The sequence below is a fragment of the Rhinoderma darwinii genome, chromosome 12 (assembly GCF_050947455.1).
Source record: "Rhinoderma darwinii isolate aRhiDar2 chromosome 12, aRhiDar2.hap1, whole genome shotgun sequence".
Taxonomy (NCBI): Eukaryota; Metazoa; Chordata; class Amphibia; order Anura; family Rhinodermatidae; genus Rhinoderma; species Rhinoderma darwinii.
This window is the reverse complement of record NC_134698.1, coordinates 81,721,783-81,737,629: the sequence shown is the minus strand read 5'-3', so window position 1 is coordinate 81,737,629 and position 15,847 is coordinate 81,721,783. Positions and strand designations below refer to the sequence as shown.

The following is a 15,847-nucleotide window of genomic DNA, read 5'->3' as shown; positions in this document are numbered from 1 at the left end:
CGGCGCTCGGTTCTTACTTTCGTGTCCTTTGCTGAACCCAGTTTAGAAGAGCTTTGATCGTTCTGCGTTGATCCCTAATTGAAACAGACATGCTCTTTTCAGTGCTCGGCGTGCTGGGATGAGACGTGTCAGACTCGGTCCCGCTGGGCAGTGAGGACAGGCTGGAAGAGGACGACATTCTATTCAGATTTCCTGTGAGTTCTTTAATCTGTAAAAGAAAATAGAGGAGATGACGGTTCCTGCATGAACGTAACGAGGGAACGATACAATGTAACGCAGCCGAAATCTAAGAAAACACAGGTTACCGGGGGCTTGTGGCATCTCCGAGAGCAACATTATTGGGCAGAATCTAACTTGACTGCTTCATGGCCCATGTGTCAACAATTGCAAAAAAAAGCACCAACCCACAAGCGCCCTGGTGCCCGGGTGTAAGTCGAGGGGAGGGTATGATTTGTGAGCCTATTTGGCATATCTAACTGGCTAAGATGGCCCACTGTGGGGAGAGACCCTGCCTAGTCCCCCCCCCCCTTTACCCCAATTGGCACTTCAGGGGGCATTTAGTGGGTGTCATGATGCAAAAGGGGTCTGTCCCAGTACTGATATAGGCCAAGATTATACTCTACATTGTGGTGAAGTGCAAAGTCATTAGTAAAAATCCTGACAGATGGGCCGTTCTGCGTTGGGGGGTCCCAGCTTACATAGGATAGAGCTGCCCTCACTGTCCCTATTAAAGTCTTGCATTCATTAATCCACTTTCAAGGAAAATATCAGTAAAAAACAAACCAAAAATATTCATTATGCACAAATAAAAGCGCTGACGCATTTTGGGTCAAAATCCTAATTACTGATATATAAAGAACGGTTTTCTGAAGCGGGTTAGAAATACTTTGTGTTTTAATTATTCATCATTTTCAGCACTTCTGCTTGCGGTCAGTAAATAGGAACATTCTTGCTTACATACAGGGTAGAAAACCTGTACAAACCTTTTATTTCGCACAGCTGAGGGTTTGTTACATTTGTATCCAATCTAGACAATCCTCTGGACTTCTGACCGATAAATTTTACCAGCGCTGACACATTGTATCAAACTATCAGGACGAGAGAGAAATTTGTGCTGCTGATAGATTGTCTAGACTGGATACAATTATAACAAATTGTCAACTGTGAGAAGCCCTAGAGTCTCTATAGGTTTTCTGCCCCTGGATGTAAACAAGAGAAAATGCATTCAATGACAGCAAGCAGAGATCTTGGAAATGATTGAAAATTGAAACAAAGTAAATTAGACATTTGTAGAACTTTTCAGGATACAAGGATTAAGCTTTATTTTTTTATAAACCTGAAAACGCCATAAAAAATTACATGATATGGACGTAATAGAGAAAGGTCTAAAGAGGATCCTTAGATCTACCTGTAAAAACAAAATGATGTTCCAGATCAGACCAAGAACCAACGAGGAGTTTCCGTCTGCGATTTCAGCAGCATCAATGCTGACCAGCTTTACCTACAGGAAACATATTCTTTTAGGTCATTACAAGTAACAGACAAACATTCATGGAAAGTGCGTGTGTGATGTCACCGAACCGACCGTATCCCGAGACGCCAGCACAGTCTCCCCGCCGCACGATGAACATTTATAACACCCCGGGAGTCACAACACAAACTCCAAAGCCCAGAGCCGGCTCAATATGTCTCTATAATCTGGAATGCGTCCACGTCGCCGGCTCCGGCTTAAAAATGTATTCTGAATCAAGGCGGTCGATAAACCTCATAAATCCGATTAGTGATTGAAAAGTCAGCAGCGCTCGCAGCGGGGGGCTCCGTTCACAGAAAGCATGAAGTTAATGAATAATCTATCTCCATATTGCACAACAGACCGTGGACTCACATTAGAGTGTAGACTCACCTTTCTACACGAATATACAGGGGAGTCACTCTGTCCATACATGACATTACTTATTCTACACTGATCCAAAGTTACATCCTGTATTATACTCCAGAGCTGCACTCACTATTCTGCTGGTGGAGTCACTGAGTACATACATTACATTACTTATCCTGTACTGATCATGAGTTACATCCTGTATTATACTCCAGAGCTGCACTCACTGTTCTGCTGGTGGAGTCACTGAGTACATACATTACATTACTTATCCTGTACTGATCCTGAGTTACATCCTGTATTATACTCCAGAGCTGCACTCACTATTCTGCTGGTGGAGTCACTATGTACATACATTACATTACTTATCCTGTACTGATCCTGAGTTACATCCTATATTATGCTCCAGAGCTGCACTCACTATTCTGCTGGTGGAGTCACTGTGTACATACATTACATTACTTATCCTGTACTGATCCTGAGTTACATCCTGTATTATACTCCAGAGCTGCACTCACTATTCTGCTGGTGGAGTCACTGTGTACATACATTACATTACTTATCCTGTACTGATCCTGAGTTACATCCTGTATTATACTCCAGAGCTGCACTCACTATTCTGCTGGTAATCACTGTATACATACATTACTTATCCTGTACTGATCCTGAGTTACATCCTGTATTATACTCCAGAGCTGCACTCACTATTCTGCTGGTGGAGTCACTGTGCACATACATTACATTACTTATCCTGTACTGATCCTGAGTTATATTCTGTATTATACTCCAGAGCTGCACTCACTATTCTGCTGGTGGAGTCACTGTGTACATACATTACATTACTTATCCTGTACTGATCCTGAGTTATATCCTGTATTATACTCCGGAGCTGCACTCACTATTCTGCTAGTGACTCTACTAGCAGAATAGTGAGTGTAGCTCTGGAGTATAATATAGGATGTAACTCAGGATCAGTGGAGGATAAGTAATGTAATGTATGTACACAGTGACTCCACCAGCAGAATAGTGAGTGCAGCTCTGGAGTATAATACAGGATGTAACTCAGGATAAGTACAGGATAAGGAATGTAATGTATGTACACAGTGACTCCACCAGCATAATAGTGAGTGCAGCTCTTGAGTATAATACAGGATGTAACTCAGTATCAGTACAGGATAAGTAATGTAATGTATGTACACAGTGACTCCACCAGCAGAATAGTGAGTGCAGCTCTGGAGTATAATACAGGATGTAACTCAGGATAAGTACAGGATAAGGAATGTAATGTATGTACACAGTGACTCCACCAGCATAATAGTGAGTGCAGCTCTTGAGTATAATACAGGATGTAACTCAGTATCAGTACAGGATAAGTAATGTAATGTATGTACACAGTGACTCCACCAGCATAATAGTGAGTGCAGCTCTGGAGTATAATACAGGGTGTTGCTCAGGATCGGTACAGGATCCATAAACTGGGATCCGATCCATCACACTGATTCCTTAGATAAAGTGGCCACCAGTACTCCTTTGATACTGCTCAGAGACTCTCATTAAGCAACAGGACACCATTCAACTACTCACGTTACTGTCTTCCAAAAACTTTAATGCTTTGGCTATGTTGTTGAGACGGAAGATCCGGTGAGTCGATGATTTGTACTCGTGCAGCTGAAAACAGACAGAAATTAGGGTGAGAGTTCCTAACAGTGGAGCAGAAGAGTTTATACACAGCACGTTAGACTATCCTGCTCCATAGGAAGGTGCAAGATGAAGATGATACCATGTATAATGAATGACATTACATCTGCAATGCCGCGCTTTCCTACTGCAAGCATGGAATATACACTGCAGCACCCACTGAGCTTGTGGGCCCCGATAACCAGACTGAAGCTGCATCTACTGCTGGACATAGTATGAGAAAGGAGAGATATTTGGGCTGCTTCTATGTTCAACTCAAATAGGATTTTCTACGCTGATACATTGTCACAAACCTTCAACTAGGTGAGAAAGACTAGAATAGGGTGGGTTTTCAGCCTAAGAATGTAAACAATCAACATTGCCATTTACTGACAGCAAGCAGGGATCTTGAAAGTGGCGAGGAATTTAAATACTATTAAATCTATTAAAAAATTACAGAATTATACAATAATTTAGAGACTAAACCTCCTCATTTACCCCAGAATCTCTCACCACTCACCAGACTTTGTCCCGTCAGCACTTCCAATAGCGCCATCAGGATTTTTCCATCTTGAATATCAACAAACAAATCTTTAACTTCCAGAGGAGGAGCGCACTGTAACAAAATGGTAACATCTACGTCATTATACGGAATATGAAGAGTTACATCGTTACAATTCCTCCATTGGCATGGGAACTGCACGGTGATGTAATACAGGGCGATCATACAGATACTATGTAACCAGATATGGAGCAATGTTATATAAGCACCAGTTGTCGTGGGGGCCCAGGTACTGATTTGCCTTAGGGCCCATAAGCTTCACCCCTGCCCCATAGAGATATAATGGGTGCACATATTGGATCATTGCCACAATCTCATGTCTCAAGCAGTCGATTAGATCTCGCGCAGAGTTATCAAGTTCTTTCCTTTTCCTTAGGAATTTCTCCAAGATCCTGATAAAAACTTCAGTAAAAGTTACGGAGGAGCCTCGATATTGACTTAACGTCTTAATCAACCTTTTCCTTCTTTGATGACGGATTCCCTTTAATGTTGTTGGAATAAATCATCGTCTTTTCTGGCATCTGGATCTATATCACTGAGCAGGAGAAAACTGCCCCGGGCCACGCGCACGCCATCCAATGTCTGTTTCTGCAAATGGAAATCACAGAAAAGGACACAAATGCTCAGAAAGAAGATCGCTGACCTTTGATTCTTGTCTTCGAAGATACTATGCGCCCCCTCCCTCATGTCAGTTTTGGGGATTTTTGTTATTTGTGTGCCTGCCCCTTTAACAAGTTTCGTTTATATTAATCCAGCACATACATAATGTATACTATAGACGTCATACTGAAGGGAATGATCAGGATCGCCCTATAGACGTCATACTGAAGGGAATGATCAGGATCGCCCTATAGACGTCATACTGAAGGGAATGATCAGGATCGCCCTATAGACATAATACTGAAGGGAATCCGAATAATCAGGCTCACCATATAGACGTCATACTGCAGGGAAATAGAACGATCAGGATCATCCTATAGAAGCCATACTGAAGGGAATGATCAGGATCGCCCTATAGACGTCATACTGAAGGGAATGATCAGGATCGCCCTATAGACGTCATACTGAAGGGAATGATCAGGATCGCCCTATAGACGTCATACTGAAGGGAATGATCAGGATCGCCCTATAGACGTCATACTGAAGGGAATGATCAGGGTCGCCCTATAGACATCATACTGAAGGGAATGATCAGGATCGCCCTATAGACATCATACTGAAGGGAATGATCAGGATCGCCCTATAGACAACATACTGAAGGGAATGATCAGGATCGCCCTATAGACAACATACTGAAGGGAATGATCAGGGTCGCCCTATAGACATCATACTGAAGGGAATGATCAGGATCGCCCTATAGACATCATACTGAAGGGAATGATCAGGATCGCCCTATAGACATCATACTGAAGGGAATGATCAGGATCGCCCTATAGACATCATACTGAAGGGAATGATCAGGATCGCCCTATAGACATAATACTGAAGGGAATGATGAGGGTCGCCCTATAGACAACATACTAAAGGGAATGATCAGGATCGCCCTATAGACATCATACTGAAGGGAATGATCAGGATCGCCCTATAGACGTCATACTGAAGGGAATGATCAGGATCGCCCTATAGACATAATACTGAAGGGAATGATAAGGATCGCCCTATAGACGTCATACTGAAGGGAATGATCAGGATCGCCCTATAGACATCATACTGAAGGGAATGATCAGGATCGCCCTATAGACGTCATACTGAAGGGAATGATCAGGATCGCCCTATAGACGTCATACTGAAGGGAATGATCAGGATCGCCCTATAGACATCATACTGAAGGAAATGATCAGGATCGCCCTATAGACATCATACTGAAGGGAATGATCAGGATCGCCCTATAGACATCATACTGAAGGGAATGATCAGGATCGCCCTATAGACGTCATACTGAAGGGAATGATCAGGATCGCCCTATAGACATCATACTGAAGGGAATGATCAGGATCGCCCTATAGACATCATACTGAAGGGAATGATCCGGATTTCCCTATAGACATAATACTGAAGGGAATTATCAGGATCGCCCTATAGACGTCATACTGAAGGGAATGATCAGGATCGCCCTATAGACATCATACTGAAGGGAATGATCAGGATCGCCCTATAGACATCATACTGAAGGGAATGATCAGGATCGCTCCATAGACGTCATACTGAAGGGAATGATCAGGATCGCCCTATAGACATCATACTGAAGGGAATGATCAGGATCGCCCTATAGACATCATACTGAAGGGAATGATCAGGATCGCCCTATAGACGTCATACTGAAGGGAATGATCAGGATCGCCCTATAGATGTCATACTGAAGGGAATGATCAGGATCGCCCTATAGACGTCATACTGAAGGGAATGATCAGGATCGCCCTATAGACGTCATACTGAAGGGAATGATCAGGATCGCCCTATAGACGTCATACTGAAGGGAATGATCAGGATCGCCCTATAGACGTCATACTGAAGGGAATGATCAGGATCGCCCTATAGACGTCATACTGAAGGGAATGATCAGGATCGCCCTATAGACGTCATACTGAAGGGAATGATCAGGATCGCCCTATAGACGTCACGTTTTCTGCTGACTGTCCACGTCGCCCGGCCCTCTGTATATAAAGCTTCATCATTTTCTAATGCAAAATAGCTCAAATCAGCCAAACCAGCGACTCCTCCAAAAGGAAGCACGACCCATCTGAAGGCAGCACTGTGTTGGGGTTTTTGCCCCTCATCAGTACAGAACTGGGGGTCTAAGGCATCTCATTCAGCCAACCAGTGCCCTGCTCTGTACTGATGAGGGGCAAGAACCCCAAGACAGCGCTGCCTTCAGATGGGTCGCGCTTCCTTTTGGAGGAGTCTCTGGTTTGGCTGATTTGAGCTATTTTGCATTTATTTTTCCCATGGAGCATTGCTGGTAAATAAGTCTCCATATACCCGGCGGTTCTCTTCAATTAAAAAAGCAAATACTCCCCGAGTAATTGTATAAAAAGTTCTTCAACTTTGTAACAAACTTTGTTTCATCATTTCTCACCATTGCCAAGATCTCTGCTTTCTGCTGTCACCGACTGGGAATATTCTTGTTTACATCCGGAAGCTAAAAACCTGTACAGGCCTAAAAGTTATAGACTGGATACAATTGTAACAAATCCCTCAGCTGTGAGAAGTATTAGATCTGTACAGAATTTCAGCCTTTGACTGTAAACAAGAATATTCCCATTCACTAACAGCAATCAGAGATATTGAAAAAGGCAAAAAAAATGGAATCACAAAGGGGGAATTTATTAAGACCGGCATTTCAGTTGGAGTAAAATGCGCCAACCGTGCGCCATAAAGTGAAATCTATGCCAGCTATGAGCTGCCGTAGATTTGCACCATCATTTACGCCAGTTGCTGTAGTAAATCGTAATAAATTTGTTGGGCTGCGAGTGGCCCCTTTGGCAGAGCCACACCAACTTTCAAAAAATGGTGGGCGACAGCGTAAAAGTTAAAAAAAAAGTCAAAAAATTTGCAACTTTGGCTTTCACTGTTTAATAAATTTCCTCCAAAATCTGTTAGAAACCCCTTTTCAACCAAATGGGTCCTTGTCAGTGAATGGGAACATTTAGCAGCTGAAAACCCACCCGGACCTAACACTTCTCACAACTGAGGGGTTGTCACAATTTTCCCGGTGTAGACAGTCCTCTGTGAGCTAAAGACCTCACCAACACAAATCTCTCTTCATTTCGTTACAATGTATCAGTGCAGGTAAAATGTCAGTCTGGAGTCCAAAGAGAATTGTTTAGACTGGATACAACTGTGACAAACTCTCAGCTGTGAAAAGTATTAGGTCTGTATGGGGTTTCAACCTCTGAATATAAACAAACATGTTCCAATTCACTGACAGCAATCAGAGAAAACGGTGAGGAAATGCAAAGTCTATTGGAAAGTTGCAGAAGGTTTCATTGTAGAGTGACGAAGCTTTAATTACGTAGGACCGGACGGCGCTCCGTTAATCTTCTCCTCCGGTCATTCATCATTGAACAATGGCGGATTATTTCGCACCTACTGTTGTTTTTCTTACATTCGGCAGCGCCGGCGTAAATTCCGGAATATACCTGCGCGCCTGATGTAAACAGTAATAACATATGACTGCATCGCCGCCGCCGCAGGGATGTCAGCGCTCTCACATATCCCAGGCCGCCGCTGACACGGTCGGTTTATCACGCTAAATACTGCAGCTCTTATTGTGATCAATCACTGTCCGCCGGGGCAGAGCGCGGCCTCCGATAATGTCCTGTGACACTCGTGTAAACACGGGGTAAATGCGCCTCAGTGCGGAGTCCCCGCAGATGACACAGTCCAGGACCCCGAGGTCTGGACTGAATACTGCCGGGGAGAAAGCTATTAGTGAATGTGAGACTCCGCAGATCCCCCGCTCCATTCACCGGAACGGTGGAAAACATGAGACACGTAAAATAAATGTCCTCCCTGAGCCAGTCACCCCGCTTCAAAGTCACCCCGCTTCAAAGTCACCCGCTTCAAAGTCACCCGCACAACACCCGCAATTTATTCTGACGTTCGGGTGCCTGGTGCCCTTTAAGAAACGTGTTTCTGGGAAAGCTGCGTGACAACCAATACAGCCAATGATTGTCATCCAGCTTTCACAGGCTCCTGAATGTAAACTCTGCCCAGTTACAGCATTTGCTTCAAAAAGATTTGCTTTTCAGTAGTCTGGGAAAGCTGGATGACAAGCGTTGTGGGAACTGTAATAATGGTTGTTACTCGGCATTCTCTGAAACAGATTATTGTTAAGTTGTCCTGTTTTCTGTATTTAAAGCTTTGTGTTTCAGTTCCTCGTCATTTCCAAGAACTCTGCTTGATGTCAGTGAATGGAAACACTCTGGTTTTTATTTAGAGGGTGAAATCCTGTCTTAATACTGGGAGCTTTCTACAATTATTTGCCGTCCTTTGTGAGCTAAAAAGTCTGGACTCTTTGTTATAGGAAAGCTGGTTGACAACCAATATGGCCGCCATTACGGGTTGTCACCCATCTCTCCTAGAGTCCTGAATGGCAAATCTTTCTGGTTGTGTAGCGATATGGGAGCAGAGGGAGGTGATACACTATACCTAGACATCCAGGACTTCAGGAACAACCCTGTTAGAATCAATGGTGTAACCCAACTTTCCCAAGAACAGATATTTTTTTTAACAGCTTGACAGAAAAATGACGACTTGCTGCCAGTGAATGGTAACATGCCAAGACAAAAAAAAACTGTCATGGCAAAGTCCTACTCACACAGCTGATGGGCTTGTTACAATGTATCAGTGCAGATAATCCTCTGCACTAATTTCTCTCCTGTCCCGGCCTCTAGGCAGGAGCTCTTACCTTCACTGATACATTGCAACAAACTGCAGCTTTGTGAGCAGGACTAGATCAGGATAGGGGTTTTCAGCTTCTGAATGGAAAGAAGAATGTCCCGATTCACTGATAGCAAGCAGAGGTCTTGACATGGTGAGGCATTGAAGCACAAATTCACTAAAAAAAAGTTGCACGTTACATAGAACCCTACAGCAATCTCCAACTGGGACTCCAGCTGTTATGAAACTACAACTCCCAGCAGCCACATGTTGGGAGTTGTCGTTTCGCAGCTTCTGAAGACCCACAGGTTAGAGACCACTGAGTATAGGACTAATTCCTGGACACCGCACGCCTCCAGCTGCTTCACTTGTTCCTTTGCAGGTCCGGAGCGCTATTAACTCTTTCACCCTTTAACAACCTGTCCCGCTGGAAGTCTCGGCGGATGCTCAATGCTTCTTTATGTTCCATTTCATCACCACGGCCAAGAGAAGCAAAGGATTTTTTGGCTCGGGCTGATCCCTAGTGTAGAAGTTCCAATAAATGATTTCACTTGACAGCTGAAGGGTACCAGAGGTGATGGGGGAGGGGCACGGGCCAGGCATTGGGTAAAATAAAAAAGTTTCGATTTATTTTTTTGGGATCCAAACAAAACAACTTTTGTGCCTGAAATGTTCCCGAGACGTCACTGACGGGCCTGGTATGGGAGAAGGAGCAGAGCCGAGTGTTCCTGCATGATCTAATTATCATCCATTCACTAATGGCTTTTACAGAAGCCAAATACTTCATAAAACCTCTGACAGCCGTCAGCGACAGGCAGCCACAGACGCAACGACCGCCGCACCGTAAGGCCTCAAACCTCCGAGCAGCAGGCGGCGGGGGATCCGAGCACAGCGCTGACTTTTTGCTTTTTCAGACAAGATTCTGCTCTCTCCATAACATGAAACGACCATCGACATATCATATCCATATAACCTACTTATCTTTAGTGACATCATCTCATATACTCTAGTCACATCCAAAGCTGCACTCAGAAATCTGCCCTATGATGCAATACAACCTGCAGGGAGATTTTGCTTGATTTTTACATCAGACAAGGCCTTTGCATCCTGAGGAGGTGTAAAGTTTACACCGGACACTACATCTTCCAGAAAGCAAAGCAGCAGGACATGATTTGCACAGACACTGAACCAGCAGGGATTGCTTGAAGATTTTAAGTCAGAGGCAGAATGTGAAGCTCATGGACCCCAATCTGTAACAGGGCCCCCCTTGTACCATTTATAATACTGATGTCTTACTATGTGGCCCCTTTGGCACCAGGGCCCTGTTTCTTACCTTTTCTAGGTGCAGGTTGATCCACCGGGTGAACGTTCTCTTCTGCACATTCTCCCTTTCAACTAGTAAAAAAAAACCACAAGACGTCATTATTATTAATTATTTTATATGAAGTTCACAGAATCATAAATGCACACACAAGGGCTGACACCCAGCTTTCCCAAGCTCCTGAGCGGCAAACCTGACTAGTCATGTAGTGATACATCCCATATTGCTGCCTAGCTCATTAAAGTTGCCTTTCAGGACTCCAGGAAAGCTGCGGACATAATATAATGGTAGACAGAAATATTGGTTGTCACCCAGCTTTCCCAAGCTCCTGAGCGGCAAACCTGACTAGTCATGTAGTGATACATCCCATATTGCTGCCTAGCTCATTAAAGTTGCCTTTCAGGACTCCAGGAAAGCTGCGGACATAATATAATGGTAGACAGAAATATTGGTTGTCACCCAGCTTTCCCAGAAACGGATGACCGACACAACTGAATAGAATTTTGAATAAAGACTGAAGGGTTTATGATTAGTGCAGCACATCGCAGGTGAGAGGTAATGCTCTGCACGGCTCGGGGCCCAGCGCTCTGGTCTCAAGTCACATGGATGGGATAAATACAGTTAAAAGCCGGGTCCTAGCACATCCGCCGCGTTTATTACGCAATGATGTCATCGCCTCTGTGAAGTGAAGTTGTCAGCGACGCAGCTGCGATCACGCCGTCTAGCCGCCAGTGCGGAAAACCTCTTTCCTTCCTATAAATCACATTATAGTCCAGGATGTAGAAACAGGATCCACAGGGCACCGTAAACTGCACACAGCTCGGCCGTACGATCAGTCTCACGCCCTCGCTGCACTCGCCGCCGCTTCTCATCACCATTTACAAATAAGTTACATTTATGTGGAGAATACAATGTAACAACAGAGCCGCCCATTTATTCTATTATCGGACTCCAGATACAGGAAGGGTGCGGCTGGGGTGGAATCTACGGTGGAAGCTAGGACTGGGGCTATTGGGGTAAATTCACACGCAGCAGATTTGTTGCAGAAATTTTCTACGACTGGCCGATACATCTGAATGGGGTTTGCGGAAACCAGTGTGCCCGCTGCAGAAACATGTATGGAAGGGACTTTTAGCTGCAGAAATCCGCTGAATGTGAATGCACCTCTAAGGCCGTAGTGTGAACGCTGCGGAATTTCCGCAACAAAATTCTGTGTGAAGGTTCCGCAGCGTTTAAGGCTATGTTCACACGGAGTATTTTGCCGAGTTTTTTGACGCGGAAACCGCGTCGCAAAACTCGGCAAAAACGGCCCGAGAACGCCTCCCATTGATTTCAATGGGATGCGTCGGCGTCTTTTTCCCGCGAGCAGTAAAACTGCCTCGCGGGAAAAAGAATCGACATGCCCTATCTTCGGGCGCTTCCGCCTCTGACCTCCCATTGACTTCAATGGGAGGCAGAGAAAGCGTATTTCGCAGTGTTTTATGCCCGCGGCGCTCAATGGCCGCGGGCGAAAAACGGCGCGAAAATCGGCGTGCAGGGAGAGGAAAATCTGCCTCAAAGTTCCAAATGGAATTTTGAGGCAGATATTCCTCCCCCAAAATACTCCGTGTGAACATAGCCTTATACAGTATCAGTTAAGGGAAAGAGATTTAGAAAATCTCATGCCCACACTGCGGAAAAAAAGCAGAAAAGTCATGCGGAAAGTGTTCTGCGGTGCGACTTTCACTTCCACAGCATGTCAATTTATGCTGCGTGTTCTGTGCGGAGATGCTGCGTGTTCTGTGCGGAGGTGCTGGGTGTTCTGTGCGGAGATGCTGCGTGTTCTGTGCGGAGATGCTGCGTGTTCTGTGCGGAGGTGCTGCGTGCTCTGTGCGGAGGTGCTGGGTGTTCTGTGCGGAGGTGCTGCGTCTTGTGTGCGGAGATGCTGCGTGTTGTGTGCGGAGATGCTGCGTCTTGTGTGCGGAGATGCTGCGTGTTCTGTGCGGAGATGCTGCGTGTTCTGTGCGGAGATGCTGCGTCTTGTTTTTTGGAGAGGCTGCGTGTTCTGTGCGGAGACGCTGCGTGCTCTGTGAGGAGACGCTGCGTGCTCTGTGCGGAGACGCTGCGTGCTCTGTGCGGAGACGCTGCGTGCTCTGTGCGGAGACGCTGCGTGCTCTGTGCGGAGACGCTGCGTGCTCTGTGCGGAGACGCTGCGTGTTCTGTGCGGAGACGCTGCGTGTTGTGTGCGGAGACGCTGCGTGTTCTGTGCGGAGACGCTGCGTGCTCTGTGCGGAGACGCTGCGTGTTCTGTGCGGAGACGCTGCGTGTTGTGTGCGGAGACGCTGCGTGTTCTGTGCGGAGACGCTGCGTGCTCTGTGCGGAGACGCTGCGTGTTCTGTGCGGAGACGCTGCGTGCTCTGTGCGGAGACGCTGCGTGCTCTGTGCGGAGACGCTGCGTGTTCTGTGCGGAGACGCTGCGTGTTGTGTGCGGAGACGCTGCGTGTTCTGTGCGGAGACGCTGCGTGCTCTGTGCGGAGACGCTGCGTGTTCTGTGCGGAGACGCTGCGTGTTCTGTGCGGAGACGCTGCGTGTTCTGTGCGGAGACGCTGCGTGCTCTGTGCGGAGATGCTGCGTGTTCTGTGCGGAGATGCTGCGTGCTCTGTGCGGAGATGCTGCGTGCTCTGTGAGGAGATGCTGCGTGTTCTGTGCGGAGACGCTGCGTGTTGTGTGCGGAGACGCTGCGTGTTCTGTGCGGAGACGCTGCGTGCTCTGTGCAGAGACGCTGCGTGCTCTGTGCGGAGACGCTGCGTGTTCTGTGCGGAGACGCTGCGTGTTCTGTGCGGAGACGCTGCGTGTTGTGTGCGGAGACGCTGCGTGTTCTGTGCGGAGACGCTGCGTGTTCTGTGCGGAGACGCTGAGTGTTGTGTGCGGAGACGCTGCGTGTTCTGTGCGGAGACGCTGCGTGTTCTGTGCGGAGACGCTGCGTGTTCTGTGCGGAGACGCTGCGTGTTCTGTGCGGAGACGCTGAGTGTTGTGTGCGGAGATGCTGCGTGCTCTGTGCGGAGATGCTGCGTGTTCTGTGCGGAGACGCTGCGTGTTCTGTGCGGAGACGCTGCGTCTTGTGTGCGGAGATGCTGCGTGTTCTGTGCGGAGATGCTGCGTGTTCTGTGCGGAGATGCTGCGTGTTCTGTGCGGAGATGCTGCGTCTTGTTTTTTGGAGAGGCTACGTGTTCTGTGCGGAGATGCTGAGTGTTGTGTGCGGAGACGCTGCGTTATTGAGTCTTCACACCAATTGCTCGGCTGTCTGAGAAAAGCCAATCAGAAAGCAAACAGCTCAGCGCTCACACGAATGCTTCTGCCGCTTCGTTTCAGCGATCAGTGGGGGTTTCAGTGCTCGAACCCCCACCGATCACAACTTCCGACATGTCACTATGATTTTGTGGTCAGTGGCGTTTTTTTCAGCTATTTTTCCCATAAACTTTTCTACAGGACTTCAAAAAAGGCAGAAAAACCCAAAATGACCCAAAATGAAAAACAACACAAGAAATGCTACTAAAAATGCCATAAAAAACCCTGCACGTTTCATTTGAGAACGGCTGGCGTGTTTAGATGCGTTTTTTTGGTACAGTTTAATTGGCAGAACATTTGTGTGTGTGAAGGAAGCCTTATGGGGGCATCTATGGCTGGGGGTGTTATGAAGTGTTCTGGGGCTATTTTTGGGCTGGGGGTATTATGGGAGCATTGATGATTGGGGATATTATGGCGGTATCTGCGGCTGAGACACTTAAGGGGGCATTTGTGGCTATTATAGGGGCACCTGTGACTGAGGAACTCCCGGTGGCATCTGCGGCTGGGGCAGACGGGGTTGTACCTGTGGTTTTATATATGTTGAGCGTATACAAGCAGTTCATCAATAAGTCCAGGCGACTGTCCAGCAACAGCAGCCCCTGCTAGTGGGCGAGACAGGTTATATGGGCTGATCCAGCAGTGCCACTTCCATCAGAACTGGGTCGTGGTCCGACGTGGCGTCGGCTGTCCAATAGTATTTTGGAGTCGGAAATATTGCATATAAATGTGGCACTTACAGCAAATTATTCTACATCCCCATGTAAAAAACTGACGACCATGAAGAGTACACGCGTGTACTCCAGGAGGTGGAAAGTCACCCTAAATATGCCAGTCTCGATGATAATGATGAAGAAGCGGCGCACTGGTCATCAGGATGGACTCTCCATAGAAAAAGTCCCGCCAGGCATGAATGAGTTAAGCACGAGGCCTGAGAGATTTCCAACAAGATTCCCACGAGTTTCTGTTCGTGACCCCGTGTTATGAGCGTCTCCAAGGAAATCAGCACAACGGAAATCTCGTGATGAAGATGAAGCCCCTGATAATGTGTTTCCATTTTACTCCAGATTGGTTCAGTCGCCGCGGAATCTGATACAGAAAATTGTGTTTTGGCGTCGCCCCCCCCCCCCGAACATACGGATTTAAAGGGACGCACGCACTATTTATAGTGATGTCTATATATCAGATAACGAAGGGAAGATTTCCCTTAGAATGGATCATGTGGATCCCCCAAAAAACAAGTTTAAAAGTTACAACCTAATTTCCCAGTGTAGTGCCTTTTAATTTCTTTATACAGGGCGCCGATCTTAGGGTCTCTGGATAGGGGTAGGGCAGTGGCAAATGTGGACATATGAGGCCCCCCCATGCTGGAGCTGGCTGACATCATCACAACTCACCACAGCCTGGTGCCAGCTGCTCTCTCCCAATGCCAATCACTAATATGGGTATTGGTTATCAGTTTATGTATGTGGGTATACAGAGTGCCCCTTTATATAGGGTTCAGTACCAACAATGACCACCAGGTGTCAGTGCATTAAGACCAACTAACAAGTAACTATACATTGGATATATCACTGGGAAATACATACCACCCTTAATCTGTTAGAGTACTGCCCCTAGTGGTCAGTGTGTTAATGCAATTTATTAATTCTGAATGTGGATCCAGAAAAAGCAAAACAAAAATCTAAATATTTGAAGACTG

At 46.4% G+C, this 15,847-nt stretch overlaps 1 protein-coding gene and 1 long non-coding RNA gene across 4 annotated transcripts in view; one reads left to right on the top strand and one right to left on the bottom strand.

Moving 5' to 3' along the window:
* The window catches only part of CLMN (calmin), an 85,119-nt gene that overhangs the window by 17,570 nt on the left and 51,702 nt on the right, over positions 1–15,847 (bottom strand). The window contains exons 2-6 of the mRNA XM_075844308.1: positions 10,834–10,895; positions 4,077–4,172; positions 3,464–3,547; positions 1,409–1,501; positions 18–208 (exon numbers count right to left, since the gene is read on the bottom strand). Coding sequence (XP_075700423.1) covers positions 18–208; positions 1,409–1,501; positions 3,464–3,547; positions 4,077–4,172; positions 10,834–10,895 — 526 coding nt within the window. The remainder of the gene's footprint in view (positions 1–17; positions 209–1,408; positions 1,502–3,463; positions 3,548–4,076; positions 4,173–10,833; positions 10,896–15,847) is intronic.
* LOC142664891 (uncharacterized) overlaps positions 1–15,847 on the top strand; it is a 60,630-nt gene that overhangs the window by 20,858 nt on the left and 23,925 nt on the right. The window lies entirely within an intron of this gene.